Genomic DNA, 24,161 nt, shown 5'->3' with positions numbered 1-24,161 from the left:
AAACAGTTTCTGTTGTATATCTGTAACCTTTTTTAAGAAAACGATAATGGAGAGTATAGTTTTTTACAACTCTCTTCCAATGGCAAAGGTGAATTTTCTTATAATCATTGTCCTGAATAATATGCTGTATTTTAGAATTAAAAATAATGGTGCAGAGAGTCAAGTAACTTTTCTATTAACAGCATAGAATTTCTGATTTGCTGAAATATTTTTATTTTTATTTAAAACCATTGCTATAAAGAGATAATTCATTGTTTGATGTCACATCTCAGTTTCACTGACAAATGTATGAAATGTCTTCAATGGGAAGTAATGTGCTTGTGTGCTGAGTTTGTGTAATATGAAACCTTAATCTGTGGTAAATCAGTGATAGCTCATCCTCATGTGAGGATCTAAATATAACTAGCGTCAGCTAGGACTTTTTTCCCCCTGTCAACCTGGTGTTTTGTGGATTGTAGTGGTGTGGAAGAATTTCAGCAGACTGAGAAAGTAAGAGAAGGGAAGGGAATGACTGAACATACACAGATCATAATATTACTCGAGTTGCTTAGTCTTAAAACAATTAAGCTTAATGAGTTTAATGGGCTTAGGTGTAATTCTACTTACATTGTGAGTTATGCACACTGTGAATCATGCATTTAGGGTGTAATATATTCAAAAGACCACCTTGGATTACATCAAACAAATATTGGGATGGAGCTATGGCATAGTGGTAGTTTATCTACTTTGCTCGCGGGACATCCCATGTTCACACCTCGGCATCTCTACTTAAATGGATCAGATAGTAGCCAATCTGAATGACAAATAAATGCAGATAATTTTCTAGGAATAAGCAAAAAGGCTAAGGAGTGGGCTCAGTTTGTCTTAAGGATTCTGACATTGGGGTCAATTTTGTCCAAAATTACCAGCTTAGCCAAAATCAGTACTTTACTTTGGATGTTTTACAAGGCTCAGGATGGAAATACATTTGCAGATTTAGTACTGCAGAAACCACTAGACAGAGAAAGTAAACCTGCCCTTCACTTGATCCTAACAGCTATGGATGGACAGAACCTAAAAAAACTGTGACTACCCATATATGGATTAATGTCACTGATGCCAATGATAATCCCCAGTCTTCACACAAGATGTTTACAAACTGAAGGAAAGTGCTCCAGTTGGGTGTTTTGTACTACAGGTTGTGGCTTCTGATAATGATGAAGGCTCATGTATACAACATACCAATGAGTAACTGCCAGGAATTCGACCTGGATCCAGCCAATAGCACAATTGGACTTACAGGCCCATTGGATTTTGAGGAGACCAAAGAATATATCATGACAGTTTCAGCAAAAGATGGAGGTGGCTCAATGACACATTGCAAAGTTGAAATACAGGTTCTTGTTGAGAATGGCAACTCCCCAGAAGTGACTCTGGTTTGTTTGTTCAGCCCAGTCCCTGAAGACTCCCTTTCTGGAACCTTAATTGCTCTGATCACTGTACATGACAAAGATACATGGAAAGGTTATTTACTACTTATCAGGTCATCAATCCTTCAAGATTCTTCCTTCTTCTAATAACTATTACAAAATCATTTTAGATAGTCTCTTGGACAGAGAAAGAATTCCAGAGTACAATATTACAATCATTGCCACAGACAAAGGGAATCCCTCTCTGACAACACACAAAAATATCTCAATACGTATCTTGGTTATCAATGACAATTCCCCTACTTTGAGAAATCTTCCTACTATCTCTGTGCCAGAAAACAACCCTTCAGGTGCTTCTGTTTTTACAGTCAAATCCTTGGACCCAGATCAAAACTCACGAATCACATATTCCATCCTCCACAGCAACATCATGGAGCTCCCCATCGCTACATATATGTCCATTAATTCTGGCTGTTTCCACACTGTCCCTGGGGCAGCATCATCGTGCTCACCCCCCCCCCCAAGTAGTGTGAAGATGCCATTTTTGAAACTTGCTCCTTGAGCAAGGTTTTTCAAAAGCAGCATCTTCCTGCCGGTGCGGTGCAAAGCCACCGGCATGAGGGCACCACTTTTGGCCCCTCCAGTTTCCCGTTCACCTACCTTTTTTCCCTGTGCAGTTCTGGACAGCTGGAGGGCAATGTGGGTGTGTCCCTCCAGCTGTCCAGAGCTGCGCAGGAAGGAGAGATAGGTGAATGAGACGACCTGAGGCCAGTTCCATGTGGAGTCGCATCTGCGGGTCGCAGCAGCCTTGGTGCTGCCCATACGAGACCATACAAACAATCTTGTGCATCCACCGGCATGAATTATGCTGTGGAAAACCTCTTCCTGCCACTGTGCAGAAACGGCCTCTGAGACGGGAGCTTTGTATGCCCAGAGGTTCTTTCATTTGATTATGAACAGTTCCGAGATTACCAGTTTCAAATGAAGGCCCAAGAGGGTGGTTCTCTCCCTCTCAGCAGCAATGCCACAGTGAGGGTGTTCATTCTGGATCGGAATGGGAACAGCCCCAAGATCTTGTTCCGTTCACAAGAAGCCAAGAGCTCAGCCTTGTTTGAGATGGTACCTCGTTCAGCTGAGGCAGGATACCTGGTTACAAAGATGATGGCCATGGATGCTGATTCTGGCCACAATGCCTGGCTTTCCCATCATGTCATTCAAGCCACTGAACTGGGATTCTTCACTGTTGATTCTCATACTGGTGAGATTAGGACAGATAGGTCCTTTGTGGGAAAAGATGCTGCAAAAGAGAAACTGGTCATTTTGGTGAAGGATAATGGGCAACTCTTTCTCTGAGGCCCTTTCCACACAGCGGAAAGGGCGCCTCTCCACCGGCAGAAATTATGCCGGTGGAGGGGTGGGGGCCATTCGCACGGAGCGTGCGGCGAAGCTGACCCCGCACGTGACCCAGCCTCAGTTCTCGTCCCCCACTCCTGCCTCCATCCTCCAGGCGCCGCTCTGGGAGGCCGCCAATGGGACCCACCCACGCTGCCCTCCTGAGACCCTCTAGAGGGCGGGGCGGGTCCCTGGCAACTCCAGAGCTGGGCTGGAGGACGAGGGTGAAATGGATTTTGGGACCGTAGTGCTAAGCTTTACCGTGCTCTTCTCCTTCAAAGCGGCATGCGCGTTCGCTTCCACGCCAAGAAGAGTTTATTTAAACAATATATGGTGATCACTTTCATATTTTACATTTTTCGAGTCTCCTGTGGCTGTTTCACGCATTTATTATTTTATGACTCTTGCTGCTGTTCCTACACAGTCTATTGTTCAATGAGCCTGTGTGTAAGGATGAGACTGGACTTCTTGTTTTGGGAACTGGTCAACACCTACTTTTGCTTTTGCAACTGTATATTATCTGCTGTTGGCTGGCACTCTTCCCAGAACGGTTTGGTGTGGACTGTGAAGGTCGAGGGGGGTGGTTGAGTGCTTGCTTAGACAAAGTTTTGTAGTTTTTATCTCATTCCTAGCAAGTCCTTGGATGGAGCTTCAGCCTGCAATAAAGATCCTATTCTTTAATGGTGATTCTGATTGTCTGGTCTCAGTTCATCACACAGTGTTGCATACTAGTTACAGTCTGAGACTAGAATCTGAGAAATTCATGTTGAGCTATCAACTCTGCTGAAAAGGTTGCTGGGGGATCTTGAGTTAGTACTGCTCTCAGCCTAACCAGCCCTATGCGGCTGTTGTAAGGATAAAATATGGAAAGGAGAATCATGAGGGCTGCTCTGAATTTGGAGAAAAGGTAAGATAAAAATGTACTAGCCAAATAGATGTACTAGGCAAACAGATGTGACTTCTCATAGCTTATCTGTATGCATTTTTCCCTGTGTGTGAGGAGAGTGCTCTCTTATTCTGAATAAAGGACTCACAATTTATGTGTTGTAATGTTCTCAGTCTTGATTGACAGTTGGAGATGCCTTTCATTGAATCAAGGAACTGACACTGGGCAGACCTGCCCCTTTATTATTTGTTTGTTTGTTTGTTTGTTTGTTTGTTTTTCAAACTATAATTCTATCTTATATAACCAGACTTAAATTCTATCTTATATAACCAGGAGCAGCAGTGGTGTAGGAGGTTAAGAGCTCGTGTATCTAATCTGGAGGAACCGGGTTTGATTCCCAGCTCTGCCGCCTGAGCTGTGGAGGCTTATCTGGGGAATTCAGATTAGCCTGTGCACTCCCACACATGCCAGCTGGGCGACCTTGGGCTAGTCACAGCTTCTTGGAGCTCTCTCAGCCCCACCTACCTCACAGGGTGTTTGTTGTGAGGGGGGAAAGACAAGGAGATTGTAAGCCCCTTTGAGTCTCCTGCAGGAGAGAAAGGGGGGATATAAATCCAAATTCTTCTTCTTCTTAAAACTACTTATTATTTCATTATAAGTAGTATCATAGTACTGGGAGGCAATCTGGATATGGCCTATGAATATTATATTTCCTCTGTTACTCTTTCACTGCAGAATGCAAGTACACATTTCAACATACTCCTTTCTTGTAATAAAAAGGTTGTATAGCAAACCTTACATTTGCCCCTCACATACTAGTATTCTACATTCAGCATTTCTTTTTCTCTGTTTGAGGGCATTTAAGTAGGTGATCCTGATCTGCATTTTGAAATGATATTGTGGCTGCTGTATGAAGAGGCAGGCAGCAAAGTTCCATTCTGAGAGTGGAATTCCATTTGTCTTTCTTTAGAGTCAAACTGTTCCTTCTGATTTAATTATAGCCTGCATTCCATATGTTTGATCAAAATCTTTGTGTAATGTGCATGGCTGAACTAGACATTTAAAGGATTTTTGAAACTCCATAGTCCTTAACATTGTGATCTTGCATTTCTTACTTAGAATCATAGAGTTGGGAGGGGCCATACAGGCCATCTAGTCCAATCCCCTGTTCAATACATAATGACCTTAAAGCTGAAGAATTTATTGAATCTCTTCCCTTACATGCCATGGAACACTATGTATGGTGTTATCCTCTATTCGTTATCCCAAACAATCTCATCAGTAGGTTAACAAGTCCTTTTAAAAGTACAAATCCTGGCCTTTCCCTATCCCTAGTTATCTGTGTAAATTGCTGGTTGGATGGACATTCATAAACCTATTTTCTCCCCTACTTATATTTACCAAGAACAATATTTCAAGTCAGACATACATTGTTGTAGGGTTTTTTTAAACTGTGCCGAATGTTTAACTAGATAAATTTATCAGGGTTCTGATATTTTTAATAAAGTCAAATCCTGCCTGAAACATTTCAAGACAGGTTGTAGGAAGAAGTAGAGCTTGCTGGTCAGTAGAAAATCCCATGCCTGCTTGGATAAAGACACATACCTGTATACATTGAAGTTCCATTTACTTATTTGGAAGCAGTTGTGAGTTCTAGAAATGTGTTGCATCAGTTATTTCCAATATTGCCGTTAATGTAAAAGTAAAGTAGAAAAATAGAATTCTGTGGTATCTGTTCTCTACTGATAGCATTATTGTAAAGACAAATTATTGTTCCTAGAACTGAAAACATAAACACACCATCATGGTTTTTATAAAGTCAGAAAACAGTGTACATATTGCATCTGAAAATTGTTTGTTTAGGCATGAAAAAAAGGCAAGACATCTTTCTCATGTTGTTCACACAAAAATGAAGACATCCCTTGCAGTTGCTGACTGATACTCTGAGTGTCGCTGTTGACCAATGTATTTCTCATTGAAGAGCTGGGATTCCTCTGAATGGTGTTTCCTGCATTGTGATTCCTTAGTTTTACACTGCAGAACTGGGGAACAGCATAACGGAGACATCGAAACAGATTTCCTGAAAGAAAAAAAAACCCCTAAAACCAGCGACAGGATTTATAATTACTTATGGTGTAATTCTTGTGGAGATTTGCAATTCCTTATCTAAACAAAAAAAAAAAAACCCAAAGAAAACAAGTGGAATGGCTAACAGACACAACACCAGATTGGTAATAAGGCAAGTACATTTCCTTTTTCTAATTTCTTTGTTCTGCAAGGCTGCTTCAGAACAGATTCGTTATTTGATCCCTGAGGAAATGGAAAAGGGCTCTGTTGTGGGGAATCTTGCCAAAGATTTGGGACTGAACACTGGAGAAATAGCATATCGTAATCTGCATGTCCTTACTCTAGGCAAGAAACAGTATTTTGCTATTAGTAAAGAAAATGGAAATCTACATGTAAACAACAGGATTGATAGAGAGGAAATATGTGGGAGAAATGCAGTCTGCCATATCAGTTTTGAAGCTGTGGTTGAAAATCCTATGAATATTTTCTACATAAATGTGGAGATTCAAGACATTAATGATAATGCACCACAGTTCTTAAATAGTGATATCAAGATAGAGGCAAGTGAATCAACCTTACCAGGTACCATATTTCAGCTTGGGAAAGCGGAAGATCCTGATATTGGAATGAACTCTCTCCAAAATTACCAGCTCAGCCAAAATCAATATTTTGTTCTAGAAGTTAGAGAGGGAGAAGATGGAAGTAAATATGCTGAACTTGTGCTGAATAAACAGTTGGATCGGGAAAGCGAAAGCAATTTCCATTTAACCCTCCTGGCTGCGGATGGAGGGAAGCCTGCCAAAACAGGGACAGCCAAAATTTTGATAAATGTAATAGATGCCAATGACAACCCACCTGTGTTCATCCAAAAAGTATACAAGGTCAACTTGAAAGAAAGTACTCCCAAAGGATCTTCAGTGGTACAAGTGAAAGCCACTGACAGAGATGAAGGCTCTTATGGCCACATCTCATACAGTTTTAGTAACATTGGTAAAAGTGCTCACCAGAAATTCTATTTGGATCCACAAAGTGGGACAATTATAGTTATGGAGACACTGGACTTTGAAGAAACAGAGAAATATTCTGTAGCAGTTGAAGCAAAGGATGGGGGTGGATTAGTGGCTCAGTGTAATGTTGAAATAAAAATTCTAGATGAGAATGACAATGCCCCGGAAATCATTCTTGCCTCTTTATCCAATCCAGTATCTGAAGATTCTGTCTTAGGAACTCTGGTTGCACTTATCAATGTAAATGACAGAGATTTTGGAGAAAATGGAAAAATTACTTGCCATTTACAGGAGAATATTCCATTTCAAATTGTTTCAACATCTAATAACTACTATAAGTTGCTTACAGATGGTCCATTGGACAGAGAAAGCATCCCAGAATATAATATCACAATCGTAGCTACAGACAAAGGCAGTCCCCCTCTCAGTACACATAAAACCATCTCACTAAATATTTCAGACACCAATGACAATCCTCCAGCTTTTACAAACACTTACTACATAGCATACGTGGTAGAGAACAACCCTTCGGGATCCTCCATCTTTACAATCAAAGCCTCAGATCTGGATCAGAACGACAACTCAAAAATCACCTACTCCATCCTCAAGAGCAACATTGAGGACCTTCCTATATCTTCATATGTCTCCATTAATTCTGAAACTGGAATTATTTATGCACAGCGCTCCTTTGACTATGAGCAATTCAGGGAGTTCCAGCTTCAAGTGAAGGCCCAAGATGGAGGTTCTCCTGCTCTCAGCAGCAATGTCACAGTGAAAGTTCTCATTGTGGACCAGAATGACAACAGCCCTCAGATCCTCTACCCTTCCAAAGCAGTGGAAGGCTCAGCCTTGTTTGAGATGATTCCTCGTTCAGCCGATGCAGATTACCTGGTGACCAAGGTGGTAGCAGTGGATGCTGACTCTGGACACAATGCCTGGCTCTCCTACCACCTGCTTCAGGCCACCGAACCAGGGCTCTTCACAATTGGACACCATACTGGTGAGATCAGGACATCCCGCACGTTTTTGGAAAGGGATGCTGTGAAGCAGAAGGTGGTCATCTTAGTGAAGGATAATGGACACCCATCACTATCTGCTACTGTGACACTGAACTTGGTGTTTGCTGAGAACTTTCAGGAGGCCCTTCCAGAAATGAAAAACCAATCTGACATCCCTGACTACCAGTCTGATCTGCAGTTCTACCTGGTGCTGGCCTTGGCTTTGATCTCATTCTTGTTCCTCTTGACGGTGATTCTGGCCATTCTGATGAAACTTCGACGGTCAGGGAATCCCAAGTTCCTTCAGTGCTTTGCTCCTGTTCCCCATTCAAACAACGGTATCATTTTCCCACCCAACTATGAAGAGGGGACATTGCCTTATTCTTATCAACTTTGCTTATCATCTGAATCTCGAATACAGCAATATGCCTTTCCAACAAGCAGTGTTCAAACAGCAGAGGACATTTCTTTTCAGAATCAGTCTGAGGCACTTTTGACAACCAATGAGGGGAGTAGCCTTAATTGTGAGATGGATAAATCTGATATGGTGAGTTTATTTTGAGCAATACCTCATTTTAATTGTAGACATTTTGACTTTGTTGGTAATGGCCAGTTGTATTGTCTTCGGTAAATGAGTTCTCTGTGCAGACAATTAGTACATTTTAATTGCTTAGCTTAGAACATTGATTTTAACAATTAATCTATGACCTTTCTGACAGCTAATGAGCCAAGTATCAGTTCTGAGATGGATAAACGAGATGAGGTAATTTTTCTCTTGAGCAGTACTTTTATTCTCTACAGATTTTATATTGTCATTGGAAGTGAAAAATTACTGGGACTAAAATCTCCATATAGACATAAATCTTCATATAATTTCTTCTTCCCTAAACTGATCTTAACTACTTCTAGTTTGTCTCATTGCTTCAACTTTATTGCATTATGATTTTAATGCTTCAATGTAATTCTACTGTAATCAAACACCTACAAAGGTGTATATGTTCTCCTTTGTGTGTCTGAAAGAGTGTCAAGGTGGGGGGAGAAACTGATCACACAGCCGAACTGAGACCCGTTCCACAAGGGCCGATAGACATGGGTGAAGGACAGTAAAAAAATGTTTTTCGGGGAACTTCGCATGGATCCCGTCCCTAAAGCAAGTCTGCCTCGTGTTATTTCCCCAAAACCGGGTTTTTGAAGAATCACACGAGTCTTTTGGAAAAACCCAATGAAATTTGGAGGTTATACTTAAAAATGGGTGTAAATTCACAATGTCCTCACAGTTTAAAGAAAATCTATTGAAAATGGCATTTGTCTCTTTACAGACTAGCAAATATTTACAGGAATGTCTCTGATTTACATTGGTACTGTAAACTTATGTTGGTTCTGTAAGCTTCCAAGGGACAACTTCTACCATATGACTTGAACACATGCAAAAAAAAAAATACCAGCAATCTCTTGAAGATGCAATGAAGTTTGGTTTGGGTGCTGATTTTTCTCTCTCAGCTGAAGTTGGTTAAATTATTTACCAGTGTTTCTTTTAAAAATTACATACTATGATTCTACATTTAATACAAGTAGCTAGTATTGTTTTGCTAGGCACTGGAAACAAGAATCAGAATTGAAGAATGGATAGGAAAAACTAAAGAGATTCATCAGGGGATCAAATGGATGGCTTTGAGGAATGGAAAAGGCAACAGATTGACTTAATTTGGAAAAAAACTGTTCAAAATCTGAATCATTTCACTGTATGGGGTCTTTATATTATGTTTCTTGTTATGTGTGCAAAATAAATATTTTAATAAATGTAATTTAAAAAGAACTTACCAGGTACAGAAAAGAAACCTTCAGTTAAGACAAACTTAGATATGCAATCCACATTGAGAAAATAACTTAAAAATAGGATATTTGATGAAGACTTATAGTGCAATCAACTTGAACAAGTGTAACTGCGGAAGATGGTTCTGATGATGAAGAAAATTTAAATGTAAATTAAATTTAAATATCAAGCAGACCAATGTAATTATTGCCATATTCACTCTTCAGCAGTTCTATTTGCCTGCAAGTAGCTTGTGTCCAATAGTTTCCACAAGAGGTACAAAGGTATCTAATAACATTGTAACGTCACGATTTTTGTCCTCCAGAAAGTAAGACATGATCATGGACTAAAACTAATATATCTGAGACATTGCAATTTCCACAATTGTTGGGCAACTAGTGAAACAAATCCTTAATTACTCCACTATCATGGAAACAAAGGCATAGCTCATGACGGAGTCTGAAGTGATGTCTTCCTAGAATTATTGTTTTCATTGTGTATAATAGAAGTTAAAGAAGGTTTTGACTGGATATCTTCAGATTACCACATATACTAGTGTATAAGTCGACTTTTTCAGCACATTTTTTATGCTGAAAAAGCCTCCCTCGACTTATATTCAGGTCTTATGCTCAAGCACGTACCGTATTTGCTGTATGTGCCATTAGGGGGAGCTAAAGAGCTCAGGTTTTCCACATAAGGAAGAAAAGGCTCCATTTTCTCAGAACTGTTAAGAACTATTTCAGGTATGAGAATGTTTGTATTAATTGTTGAGAAGGGGATATTGTGTTTATATTGATTGACTATTGGTTTGTATTTTGGTTTCCTGTTATAAAATGTTATAATGGATGCTGACTGTAGCTGGAGCCAGTCAGCTTCACAGAGTTCAGTTAAGAGGAGCCTGGAGTCCTTGTATACAGCTAGAGAGAGAACTTTGTAAGTTTATCTGAGACCCTGCTAGTCTGTTTGGTGTCATAGCCCGGGCCAGAAGGCAGGGGGCTATTATATGTTGATTATTGTTTCTGTGCTTATTGGTTTGCCATATTTCCATTTGTTATACTGTACACTATTGTTTATGGGAAAGCAGAAAACAGATTTAAAAGATTTCTTTTTGTTGTAAGTTTGAGAGTGAATGTTAAGGGTCACAAGGTGGGATCACACTGGCAAAAACTTGAAGTCCTTTTCCATTTCTGATAATATCCCTCTTAAAATCTGAATTGGGTTACATTTGGACATACAGATGATGACGAGGAATCCAGTTTTGAAGGATTTTAACTCTTGTGTTTTAGCTTGGTTGCTGATTGAGCTAAGGTTTTTGTACTTTTAAAGTTATTGTTGAGACCATATTGTTCCACTTACAGAGCTAGTTTACTGTTTATTCTTTGAAATAAATATTCAAAAACATTTAACCTACTGATGCCTCAATTAATGTAATTTTATTGGTATCTATTTTTATTTTTGAAATTTACCAGTAGCTGCTGCATTTCCCACCCTAGACTTATACACGAGTCAATAAGTTTTCCCAGTTTTTTGTGATAAAATTGGGTGCCTCGACTTATATGCGGGTTGACTTATACAAGAGTATATACGGGGTAGGTATTTATAACTGTTGGTTAGAAAATAGAATAAGGTCTTAGAACTATCATATATATAAAAATGTTGTAATCAGTTTCTCCAAAGATTTGCCAGTTCAGTAATGAGCTGGCACATTAACATATCATACAGTTTCTATTTTTATTTTAGCATTTTGTGTTAAGGGATTCCTTTACTCACCATGTGTTTGATTCCCCCCAACCCCTACCCCATCCTGTAGCACCTCAGATAATACCAAATGATTGAATAGTGTGAAGAAATGACTCCTTCCCCTTTCCAAGCAGGTATCATAGATTTGGAGGACTTAAAAATTCCAGAGGGGACATTGGGAAGAGCTGTCTGACCTAGGGGAAAAAGATATCTTAACCCAGACTGACCCTTTGATCGGGGTGAAGCCTGGGAAGTGATAAAACTGCTGGGAACAGAGGGGTGAGGTCTCTTTTTGCTTGACTACTGAAGGGAGCAAAGCTATTGCCTGGACTTTTGAGAGAGCAGCAATTTTTGGACCATGTCTTCACCCAGGGACCTGGCCCAGCCTTCCAGGTCATGGGAACTCTGTGAGAATTGTAACCTTCTAAGATTAAAAGCTTACCCTCTTGTAACAACTGCTAGGGTATGTTTAGAGAAAGGGATAGAGGAATTGTGCTTATATTTAATTTGCTTTGGAAACCCTTGCTCGATCTGGTGCAGTGCTAAAACCAGCTTGTAACCATTTTATTTTTAATAAATACTTTTGAACCTTAGATGTGGGGAACAGTTCTCTGTACCACCTAGGCCTCCACCGTTGTGGATGCGCTATCGGAATGGGAAGGCACCAGGAGGAGGGAAGGCAGTTGTCAAGCCACCGTTCCTTCAGGGCCTCCAATCTGCCCTGTGGAACCCAGGAGAGGGAACCAGGGGAAACCGAGGTTAGGCCTCAGGGTTGGAAAAGGAGGCTGGGGGGCACCGACCCTCTCCAGCAGGCAGTTCCTCAAACAGTCAAGTGGTGGCAGCAGTTTACCTAGAGAGAGAAAGCAAGCCCTTTCCAGGAAAAGGTGGGAACCCCTGATAGAGGCTGGGGTGGAATAGGGCCCGCGGGGCTAAGCAAGCCCCTTCCACCACAAATAGTAAGAATTTGCACCCTATTTCCAGAATCCAGGACAGGTTGGAGCACACATGAACCCACTTAAATCAACAAACTGAAGCATTCTTAACACTGCATTAGACTATAGCCAGTATATTTTGTTGGGAGGTGATCTGGTGGGTATGTTTTACTTTTGGTCCATGACATTTATTTCTGTGTTTGAAAACTGTATCCCAAGATCATGAGAAACTTGCCTTTCATCACAATATATCCTTGCTGTGTTTGCTTGACTTTTCTGAAACAAATTTCTCCTTCGGTACCTTTCCACATGCCATCTTTTTTCTGTGTATTGTCGAAGGCTTTCACGGCCGGAATCACTGGGGTGTTGTACGGTTTCCGGGCTATTTGGCAGTGTTCTAGTACCCTGTTTCCCCGAATATAAGACATCCCCTGAAAATAAGATGTACTAGAGGTTTTGCTGAAGTGCGAAATATAAGGCATCCCCCGAAAGTAAGATGTAGCAAAGTTTTTGTTTGGAAGCATGCCCGACGAACAGAACACAGAAAAATAAGACATCCCCTGTAAATAAGACATAGCACATCTTTGGGAGCAAAAATTAATATAAGACACTGTCTTATTTTCAGGGAAACACGGTAGTATTTTCTCCTGACGTTTTGCCTGCATCTGTGGCTGACGTCTTAAGAGGATCCTCTGAAGATGCCAGCCTCAGATGCAGGCGAAACATCAGGAGAAAATGCTACTGGAACACGGCCATTTAGCCCAGAAACTACACAACATCTTTTTTCTACTTGTGGGTCTTTGGTTGCACAAAAAAAGGCTTGATGATGGGATTCTCCTGGACTGCCACCTGAGCTGTGGAGGCTTATCTGGGGAATTCAGATTAGCCTGTGCACTCCCACACACGCCAGCTGGGTGACCTTGGGCTAGTCACAGCTTCTCAGAGCTCTCTCAGCCCCACCCACCTCACAGGGTGTTTGTTGTGAGGGGGGAAGGGCAAGGAGATTGTAAGCCCCTTTGAGTCTCCTGCAGGAGAGAAAGGGGGGGATATAAATCCAAACTCTTCTTCTTCTTCTTCTTCTTCTTCTTCTTCTTCTTCTTCTTCTTCTTCTTCTTCTTCTTCTTCTACATAGATTGTGAATTCTTCCATCTCAGTGATTTTTAATTCTGTATTGGTCTATCGTTTGAAAACAAATGGTGCTGGGGGGTTCTGAGATGGTGATGCATTTGCCATGTACCTCTCCCATTGTAGATAGTTAACAATGAATAATATTTACACTATTTAAATCTGTGAGACATGTTAACAGCATTTCCGTTTTACAAAAACCCAACAGCAAGACATTAGAAAACTGATTTATTCTAAGACTTATATTACTACCTCATCATACCTAACATTTACCAGATTGTGCAGTGAATCATGAATCATGCATTCCAGTATTTTTCTTCTGAGATCTCATATCAAAAGCACATCCTTGTGTAACCCTTTTCTTCTCAACTTCCAAGGAAGGAGATATGTGGAAGGCAGTTAATTGACTATTCTACCATTGGTTGACCCCGTTTGAGAGCTGGAAAATTCTCTAAAATACATCTCTGTCGTATGTTTCATCCTCAGATGCTTCAGTTAATAAAACTGATGAATATTCTCCTTTCTCAGATCCTTCTTGGTGTTGCAAAAGCTGTCAGTATACCTCTCACACCTTCTCTTCCATCTTAGTGCTTGTCCATAGTACCCCTTTTCCTGGAGCACTTATCAGATGCACATACAATTTGCACAAGAATCATAGTCACTTTGTACAGTGTCACTTTAGGAACCACCAAAACCAATGTTCCATCAGCCATCTTTGGTCTCATTTGCAAAACAATGGTAAACATACATTTAGTCTGGTCAATGATAAACTTACACCTGGTCTGATTATGTGGGAGCTCACATGATCAAATTCTCCTCCATATCCCTGCCCCAAATCTTCCAGATAGAAAACCAGACATCAGGAAATCTCTTGTAATGAGACTCTTGTTTATTCTGCTTTACTGTAATGGACTCTGTTGCATTAGAAAATCTATTTCTGCCCTACAGGAATGGCAGGAGCAGGAAATACTTGGTCCAATAAAGTCTGATCTGCTGTGAGATTATAACTGGGTACATGGTGAGCTTCTCTGAAATCATAATGGAAATAACAGGAGAATTATGCCAAAGGAACTGGAAAGGAGAAATATTGAGATAACAATGGGATGTTTGTGATTTCCCCTTTATGTACCTTGGGGTCCTGTTACAGAAACAAATACTTTTCAGAGGATCTCACAATAATTGCATTAAAATGGACAAACATGGACAGAGGACATGAATTGCTGTGACAACAGATGCTTTCCAATGATTTTCCCCCTATGATCAAATCTAGTTCTTTTTAAGTGAACAAGAAAATAGCTCTTGCAGTTCTCTACTTTAACCTCAGCATGTCACTGTTGGCCAGTGTGGAGACTCAAAAACGAATGATGCATCTTCAGACTGTGATTGCTTCAACAGTGCTGTATCCAGATATTGGATTCACAGCGTAAGGACACAACAGTCCTACTGAAAAAAATGAAAGCAAAATCGGGGATGGTCTCACAGAATTGATCTTCAAGGCAGATTTTTCCTTCCTGTGATTTACTGCACCCAGAAGAGGATTTTATTGGATCTGGGAAAAAGAAGAGAGTGCTTATTTGTCAGAAGCCATATGGAGAGAAGGCACAGAGAGAATGGCCGTGTACTCAGGAGGCAAGTACTGCTTCTCTCTTTCTTGTCTTTGTGTTGCTGGGGTTCTTCAGAGCCGGTTCGGTATTCAGTGCCTGAAGAGATGCCAAAAGGTTCTATTGTGGGGAATCTTGCCAAAGATTTGGGACTAAATGCCAGAGAACTAGCTAAACGCAATCTGCGTGCTCTCTCTGTGACTAAAATGCAATATTTCAGCATCAGTGCAGAGAATGGAAACCTCTATGTGAATGACAGAATAGACAGGGAGGCAATTTGTGGCAAAAATCCACTTTGCCTTGTAAATTTTGAGGCAGTGATAGAAAACCCTCTCAATGTTTTCCATATAACTGTGGCAATTCAGGACATTAATGATCATGCACCACATTTCCTCAGTGAAATTATCCACTTGGAAACAAGTGAACTCACTTCACTGGGGACCAGATTTCTCCTTGGGAAAGCTGAAGATCCAGACATTGGAAGGAACTCTGTGCAGAATTACCAGCTCAGTCTCAATCAGTATTTTACTTTGGAAATTAAAGACAATGAAGATGGAAATAAATTTGCAGATTTAATCTTAGAGAAACTGCTGGATCGAGAGAAAGAACAATCTGTTCAATTGATCCTGACAGCCTTTGATGGGGGTGAACCTATAAAAACTGGTACCGTGCAAATATGGGTTAATGTCACTGATGCCAATGACAATCCTCCCATCTTTACTCAAGAGTCCTATAAAGTCAGTTTACAGGAAACGTCTCCTCTTGGGTCTTCTGTTCTCCAAGTTGTAGCTACTGATAATGACGATGGTGCAAATGCCCAGATCAGGTACCATTACAGCAACATAGCAGCGAATGGCCAACAGAAATTCAGCCTGGATCCGGTCAGTGGCACAATCACTCTTGTGGGGCTGTTGGACTTTGAAGAAACAAATGAATATACTATGACAGTGGCGGCAAAAGATGGCGGAGGGCTGGTAACTCATTGCAAAGTTGATATAAGGGTTCTTGACGAGAATGACAACTCCCCTGAAGTCAACTTAGCATCTCTGTTCAGCCCTGTACCTGAAGATTCTATTCCTGGAACTCTCATTGCTCTGATCAATGTAAATGACAAAGATGCTGGAGATAATGGCAAAGTTGCCTGCAGCATACAAAATGATTTGCCCTTTAAAATTCTATCTTCATCTAACAATTTTTATAAACTCATGTTAGACGGACCTCTGGACAGAGAAAGAACTCCAGGGTACAATGTCACAATCACTGCTACTGACCAAGGGACCCCTCCACTCTCCACACAGAAAACCATCTCACTACTTATTTCAGATATCAATGACAATTCCCCTTCTTTTGAGAAATCTTCCTGCACCATCTCTGTGCCAGAAAACAATCCTTCTGGTGCTTCCGTTTTCACAGTCAAAGCTTTGGATCCCGACATGGACCAAAATGCGCGAATCACATATTCCATCCTCCACAGCAACATCAAGGAGCTCCCCATCTCTTCCTATATCTCCATTAACTCTGAGACAGGAGCTCTGTATGCCCAGAGGTCCTTCGACTATGAACAGTTCCGAGAGTTCCAGCTTCAAGTGAAGGCCCAAGATGGCGGTTCTCCCCCTCTCAGCAGCAATGTCACAGTGAGGGTGTTCATTCTGGATCGGAATGACAACAGCCCCCAGATCCTGTTCCCTTCACAAGAAGCCAAGAGCTCGGCCTTGTTTGAGATGGTGCCTCGCTCGGCTGAGCCAGGCTATCTGGTTACAAAGGTGGTGGCCGTGGATGCTGATTCTGGACACAACGCCTGGCTTTCCTACCATGTCATTCAAGCCACTGAACCAGGATTCTTCACTGTTGGTTCTCACACTGGTGAGATCAGGACAGCGAGAGCCTTTGTGGAGAAAGATGCTGCAAAGCAGAAACTGGTCATTTTGGTGAAGGATAACGGGCAGCCGTCTCTCTCGGCCACTGTGACCCTGAACCTGGTCTTTGCTGAGAACTTCCAGGAGGCCCTCCCAGAAATGAAAAACCAATCCAGCGGGCCTGACTATCAGTCTGATCTGCAGTTCTACCTGGTGCTGGCCTTGGCTTTGATGTCGTTCTTGTTCCTCTTGACAGTGATTCTGGTCATCCTGATGAAGCTTCAAAAATCAGGGAATCCAAAATTCCTGCAGTGCTTTGCTCCTGTTCCTCATTCAAATGCTGGTGCCATCTTCCCTCCAAATTTTGAAGATGGGACTTTGCCTTATTCCTACCAACTGTGCCTGTCCTCAGAATCCAGGAAAAATGAGTTCACTTTTTTAACTCCCAGTATTCAGATTGCAGAGAATGTTCTTTGCAGCAATAAATCTGGTGTCACAGGTGATGCAGGAAACCATCTAAATTCTGAGTTGGAAGCCAGTGACAAGGTAAGTTTCCTTTTCAGGATTTTGTGGGGGGGAATTGGGGGGCATAGCACACTTAGTTACTCCTTACAGTAACTGAATGGAAATACTTGCTTTAGTAGTGTGGTTCTCATCTTGGGAAATTCTCTTTAGAAAAAAGATTAGTTTATCCTTTATATTTTATCACATTCATTCAGTGTTCTGTCTTTTGTTCCACTTGACGTATTTGCTCAATAAATGAGGCCAGGAATTTTGAACTATTATTCTTGTGTAACTCTGCTGTAGCCAGATTCTTCTATAAATGGTGTGGTGAAGCTGAGTTGGATTGACTTCAAAGGATGTAGTCTAATCTTGTAATGATATTTGTGACAACTTGCTTCCAACATGAGCTTGTTTAAGGAAAAATTTGAACACTTCTAATATTTGAACACCATGCACAAGTCTCCTATGCTTGGTTCACCATCCATATTAATTATTTGATGACTGCTCGATTTCTTCCTGCACTATGTACCAAGTAAAAACCTCCATGTGCAAATAAGCCATCACAGAACTTATATCACAAGGTGATCTTATGTACAGCCTTGCACATGTTACTTTTCAGATTGTAGAATTATTTATGCCTAATAAAGTCTACTGTACTGTACTGTACTTTTCAGATGACAGCTCACAAAGTAACCATTGTGTTATCAAGTAAAAACTCAAAAAATAAGTAAAAACTCAAAGTAAAATAAGTAAAATATAATATAAGTAAAAACTTAGTAAAAAATAAGTAAAAACTCAAAAAAAATTCATACATGTTCCCATCAGGCCTACACTTAACAAAACATTCATGACAACTATTGTAGTTCATTCTTGTTAAATGGAGATGCCAGTGACTGACCCAGCAAGCTTGTGCATGGGTCAGAACTGTATCCAAAATGAAGATCGTCTTGCATCAACAAAGGACTCCTTGCACCAGAGTAAGGAGCCACCACTGTGTGTGTAAAGTGCAACCAATTCTCAGCCGACTTATGGCAACTCCTTAAAGTTTCCAAGGCAAGAGCCAGACAGAGCAATCTGGGGGGGTGGGGGGTGGGGGGGGTGGGGGGTGGGGGGGTGGGAGGTGGTTGTGTCATTGTCAGCAAGCCAACAGAGTTGTACCCCCCAACTCCTATTGAACTGCTCTATGCAGCTCCAAGGACTGTGCCTACCTTTTTGCTGGTGTAAGTTCACACTGACAAATGTGGGCAACCCCAGACTGAAAGGGCTCAGGGAGCTAACTAATCCCAGCCCCAGGAACACCTCCTTTTGCACTGGCACACGCTTCTGCACCAGAGGTGCTACTGCTGCAGTTGTACTGGTGTCCATGTATGATGTTGCTGCACTGCTCCCTAGGGCTAACGTAAGTGCCCCAATGCCGGCGTAAATGCCCCTATGCCAACACAAGTGGCATTTCTGCTGGTGTCAGGGTCATACTGCCTTCTGAGCAGTGGATCTCACTGTAACAGAGGTAGTTTGCCATTGCTTTCCTCTGCCCAACAACCCTTTCATTCTTTGGGGGTCTCCAATCCAGTTGCTAACTAGGGCTGGCCGTGCTTAGTTTCTGAGATCAGGCTAACCGGAGTCATCCAGGTCAGGGCAAGGAGCCACCACACGTGAAACATATGTCGGGTCCAATCATGAGCTTTAGCACTCATTTGATCTATAACCCTATCTTGTGCTACCATCTTATGAAATGCCATATTGTCATTTGCCTCAGGTCTAATCTGCATGCAAATGGGTTTTAATTGTACCACTGCAGGTAGCGGGGGCAGGACTGCATATTTCAACAGTCCCTTCCTCATGAAAATCTGGTATATCCAAATGTTTTGGCATACAGTCCTCTCTCACTCATTTGTATTCTGCATGCAGGATTTATTGAATTGTTATTATTTGGGGTGGGGGGGGGCTTTAAATGTAGGATTCACCCAACTTTATTTTGATAGGGCACAAACAGAGGGTATCTGTGCCAGAAACGTTTTCTCAGTGTGTAGAATGTGTGGTAATAGTAATATATGATAACTTGAGAAATGCTTTCAGTAGAGAAGAAGAAGAAGAGTTTGGATTTATATCCCCCCTTTCTCTCCTGCAGGAGACTCAAAGGGGCTGACAATCTCCTTGCCCTTCCCCCCTCACAACAAACACCCTGTGAGGTAGGTGGGGCTGAGAGAGCTCCGAGAAGCTGTGACTAGCCCCAGGTCACCCAGCTGGTGTGTGTGGGAGTGCACAGGCTAATCTGAATTCCCCAGATAAGCCTCCACAGCTCAGGCGGCAGAGCGGGGAATCAAACCCGGTTCCTCCAGATTAGATACACGAGCTCTTAACCTCCTACGCCACTGCTGCTCCACTGCGGCTCCACTGTTGTAGACCACAACATTTATCTATCATCCCACTGTTTAGAATTTGGACTTGTGTGAATTTGACAAACTTTTGCTGGTCAGTAGCTTAGTATAGAAGTTAAAATTAATTATTTTTTTTCTGTAGCATATTTTAGGGTACACTTTATTTATTTATTTATGGCCTTTCTAAATTGTTGGTGATGGGAAATGCTGTGTACAAGATAACACTTTCCAACCTCAGTGAGATACTCCTATCCATATTAAACGCATTTTCTAAGTTTCCCAACTGGGTGTGTAGTTTTATTTACTTACAGTACCAGTTAAATAGAATGAGAATGCTACATTTATTGTCTGCGAGTTTTCTTCTGGGGTGATTTTTCACTGCCGGTCAAGAAAAGAGCTGTACACTGTTTACTTTATAATACACCAATGCTACTTACGTAACTGACTCCAGGAATTTCCTTAAAATATGCTGCCTTTATCAAGCACTTATTCAATGAACATTTTTTTAAGTGTGTAGGCCTCCAATGACATATGTATTCAAGTTTTCAGTAGCCTCCAAACCCATTGGCATGCATATATTTGCAGAGGAGAACTTCCCAATGAATACATCCTTCGTTTTAAAGTTTCTGTGTAATGTGTGAAAATATAATGATTAGCATAAAAGTAGATATTAGCATAAAAGTAGATATTAGCATAAAAGTAGATATTAGCATAAAAGTAGATATTTGCTACAAAAAGGTGTAAACATTGGAGTTGTCTTGGATCAGTTCCTCATGGACACTTGGTGTAACAGGACAGAAATATGTTGTTGCTCGTTCTCTATTGCTAACAGTATTCTAATGAAGTTGAGTTGAAGCTTCTCTTGCCACCAAAGCATGCATGAAAATTTACCTATACAAATCAGAAAAATATGTAGCATACTCTTCCTGCAATGGATGTCAGGTAAGCATGAAAGAAGTAACCCAGACTCTCCATGTTTTTCATCTGGAAGTGAACAGTTGCAGCTCTCCCTCTGAGACTCTGGGTGTCACTATTGGCCAAAGTAGAAATCACACTGACTAAACCTTCTCAGACTGCAGATCCGGAAGCCTAGCAGAACGAAGAGACATTCAAATATTTTTTCCCAAGAAAAGGTAGACGCTGCATGTTAGACAGACGAAGTAGCAACCAGGATCAAGGTTTATGCATCCTCATAGTGGATTTCTATATTCTGAAAGGAGATTGAAAATCTTCAGTTTATTGGAGCACACAAAAAAGGGATAAAGCCCACTTCTCACTGAGTCAGATGGACAACAGGCACAAAGATAACAGCCGGGCAGCAAGAAGGCAAGTACGTCTCCTCTTATTATTGGTTCTGAATTGGCAAGATTGCTCCCCAGAGGAGGTTCATTATTCCATTCCAGAGGAAATGGAAGAGGGTTCTGTTGTGGGGAATCTTGCCAAAGATTTGGGACTGAATACTGGAGAAATAGGCCAAGCGCAACTCAGTATGCCCTGGCTCTAGATAAAAAGCAATATTTTGCTATCAATACAAAAAATGGAAATCTGCACATGTAAAGAGCAGGATTGGATAGAGTATTAAAATGTGTGGGGGAAATGCAGTCTGCAAAATAAGTTTTGATGCGATGATTGAAAATCCTATGAATATCTTCCATGTTAATGTGGAGATCCAGGACATTAATGACAATGCACCACAATTCTTAAATGGTGATATCAAGATAGAGGCAAGTGAATTATCTATACCTGGTGCCATCTTTCTTCTTGGGAAAGCTGCAGATCCTGATATTGGGCTGAATTCCCCTTCCAAAGTTAACAGCTCCAGCCCAAATCACTATTTTGTTCTACAAGTTAGAGAGGGAGAAGATGGAAGTAAACATGCTGAACTTGTGCTGAATAAACAGTTGGATCGGGAAAGTGAAAGCAGTTTCCACTTAACCCTCCTGGCTGCAGATGGAGGGAAGCCTGCCAAAACAGGGACAGCCAAAATTTTGATAAATGTAATAGATGCCAATGACAACCCACCTGTGTTCTTGCAAAAAGTATACAAGATCAGCTTGAAAGAAAGTAAGCCCAAAGGGTCTTCAGTGGTACAAGTGAAAAGTCACTGACAGAGATGAAGGTTCTCAATGCCCAGATTAGCTAGCAGTTTTAGTAATTAATTGATAAAAGTGCTCATCACAAATTTCATTTGGATCCACAAAATGGGACAATCACAGTTATGGAGACACTGGACTTTGAGGAAGCAGAAAAATATTCTGTAGCAGTAGAAGCAAAGGATGGGGGTGGGTTGGTGGCTCACTGCAATGTTGAAATAAAGATATTAGATGAGAATGACAATGCCCCGGAAATCATCCTTGTTTCATCATCCAGCCCAATACGTGAAGATTCTCCAATAGGGACCTTGGTAGCCCTTATCAATGTAAAAGACAGAGATTCGGGAGAAAATGGAGACATAGTTTGTCATTTGCTAAGTAATTTGCCATTTCAAATTGTTTCAACATCCAATAACTACTACAAGGTGCTTACAGATGGTGCACTGGACAGAGAAAATGCTCCCGAGTATAACATCACAATCACAGCCACAGACAAAGGCAATCCTCCTCTTTCTACGCTCACAACCATTTCAGTGCAGATTTCTGATATCAATGATAACCCTCCATCCTTTGAAAAGCCTTCCTATACTGCCTACGTGCCAGAAAATAACCCCTCTGGAGCCTCCATTTTCAAGGTCAAAGCTTCTGACCAAGATCTGGATCGCAATGCACAAATCACTTACTCCATCCTCAAGAGCAACATTGAGGACCTTCCTATATCCTCATATGTCTCCATTAATTCTGAGAGTGGGATTGTTTATGCACAGCGCTCCTTTGACTATGAGCAATTCAGGGAGTTCCAGCTTCAAGTGAAGGCCCAAGATGGAGGTTCTCCTGCTCTCAGCAGCAATGCCACAGTGAAAGTGCTCATTGTGGACCAGAATGACAACAGCCCTCAGATCCTCTACCCTTCCAAAGCAGTGGAAGGCTCAGCCTTGTTTGAGATGATCCCTCGTTCAGCCGATGCAGATTATCTGGTGACCAAGGTGGTAGCAGTGGATGCTGACTCTGGACACAATGCCTGGCTCTCCTACCACCTGCTTCAGGCCACTGAGCCAGGGCTCTTCACAATTGGACACCATACTGGTGAGATCAGAACATCACGAACATTTTTGGAAAGGGATTCATTGAAGCAGAAAGTGGTTGTTTTAGTGAAGGATAATGGACACCCCTCTCTATCTGCTACAGTGACACTGAACTTGGTGTTTGCTGAGAACTTCCAGGAGGCCCTTCCAGAAATGAAAAACCAATCTGACATCCCTGACTATCAGTCTGATCTGCAGTTCTACCTGGTGCTGGCCTTGGCTTTGATCTCATTCTTGTTCCTCTTGACAGTGATTCTGGCCATTCTGATGAAACTTAGACGATCAGGGAATCCCAAGTTCCTTCAGTGCTTTGCTCCTGTTCCCCATTCAAATAACGGAATCATTTTCCCACCCAACTATGAAGAGGGGACATTGCCTTATTCTTATCAGCTTTGCTTGTCTTCTGAATCTCGGATACAGCAATATGCCTTTCCAACAACCAGTGTTCAAGCAGCAGAGGACATTTCTTTTCAGAATCACTCTGAAGCACTTTTGACAGCCAATGAGGGGAGTAGCCTTAATTGTGAGATGGATAAATCTGATACGGTGAGTTTATTTTGAGCAGACATTTTGACTGTGATTGTAAATGGTCGCTTGTATTGTCATAAGAAAATGACTTCGTACAGATAGTATTTTTTAAATGTCTTAGCTTCCTTATGATCCTGACTAGATTTGACTTTTTTAATTGCCTCAGCCTTACAAGATACTTAAGGTTTGAATACCTTAGAGTAATTATTTTTAATGAGTGTGCGCCCAGGATTGGTCCTATTTGTCTTATTTTATATCATTTAATATATCGTTATTTATATTTATATATAAATGCTACTAGTAATAACCTCAGTAAACCAGTTCTGCAAATCAGTCCAGTATTTACTGTATATACTCGCATATAAGTCGAATTTTCCAGCACATTTTTTGTGCTGAAAAAGCCCCCCTCGACTTATACGCGAGTCAGGTGTATTTTGAAATATATTTTAGGGTTTTTTCTTTGTTGGCCTCCAGCGGATGCAGTTTTTAGGCTAGCAGCACCAAAATATCAGTGATTTTTCAAGAGACTCTCCTGATGATACCACCCAAGTTTGGTAAAGTTTGGTTCAGGGGGTCCAAAGTTATGGACCCCCAAAGGGGGTGCCCCATCCCCCATTGTTTCCAATGGGAGCTAATAGTAGGTGGGGCTACATTTTGAGGGTCCATAACTTTGGACCCCTTGAACCAAACTTCACCAAACCTGGGTGGTATCATCAGGATAATCTCTTGCTGATACCAGCCAGGTTT

General features: G+C 41.3%; 2 protein-coding genes and 1 pseudogene across 9 annotated transcripts in view; all 3 read left to right on the top strand.

The window, feature by feature from the left end:
* LOC125443375 (protocadherin gamma-C5-like) overlaps positions 1–24,161 on the top strand; it is a 373,248-nt gene that overhangs the window by 83,684 nt on the left and 265,403 nt on the right. Inside the window, exon 1 of one of the 8 annotated variants that reach the window (XM_048515421.1) lies at positions 5,425–8,306. The exons of 6 other annotated variants lie outside the window; for them this stretch is intronic. In XM_048515421.1, the coding sequence (XP_048371378.1) occupies positions 5,892–8,306 (2,415 nt within the window). In that variant the 5' untranslated portion in view covers positions 5,425–5,891. Of the gene's footprint in view, positions 1–5,424; positions 8,307–14,784; positions 17,373–24,161 lie in introns of those variants that run through there. One more of the 8 variants, XM_048515422.1, reaches the window with a different exon arrangement.
* LOC125443721 lies at positions 47–2,762 on the top strand (annotated as a pseudogene).
* LOC125443720 (protocadherin gamma-B5-like) overlaps positions 20,994–24,161 on the top strand; it is a 4,133-nt gene continuing 965 nt past the window's right edge. The window contains 3 exon segments of the mRNA XM_048516014.1: positions 20,994–21,195; positions 21,557–21,827; positions 21,878–23,432. Of these exon segments, the coding sequence (XP_048371971.1) occupies positions 20,994–21,195; positions 21,557–21,827; positions 21,878–23,432 (2,028 nt within the window).

Source organism: Sphaerodactylus townsendi, linkage group LG14 (genome assembly GCF_021028975.2).
Source record: "Sphaerodactylus townsendi isolate TG3544 linkage group LG14, MPM_Stown_v2.3, whole genome shotgun sequence".
Lineage (NCBI taxonomy): Eukaryota > Metazoa > Chordata > Lepidosauria > Squamata > Sphaerodactylidae > Sphaerodactylus > Sphaerodactylus townsendi.
This window is presented reverse-complemented; position numbering and strand designations above follow the sequence as displayed.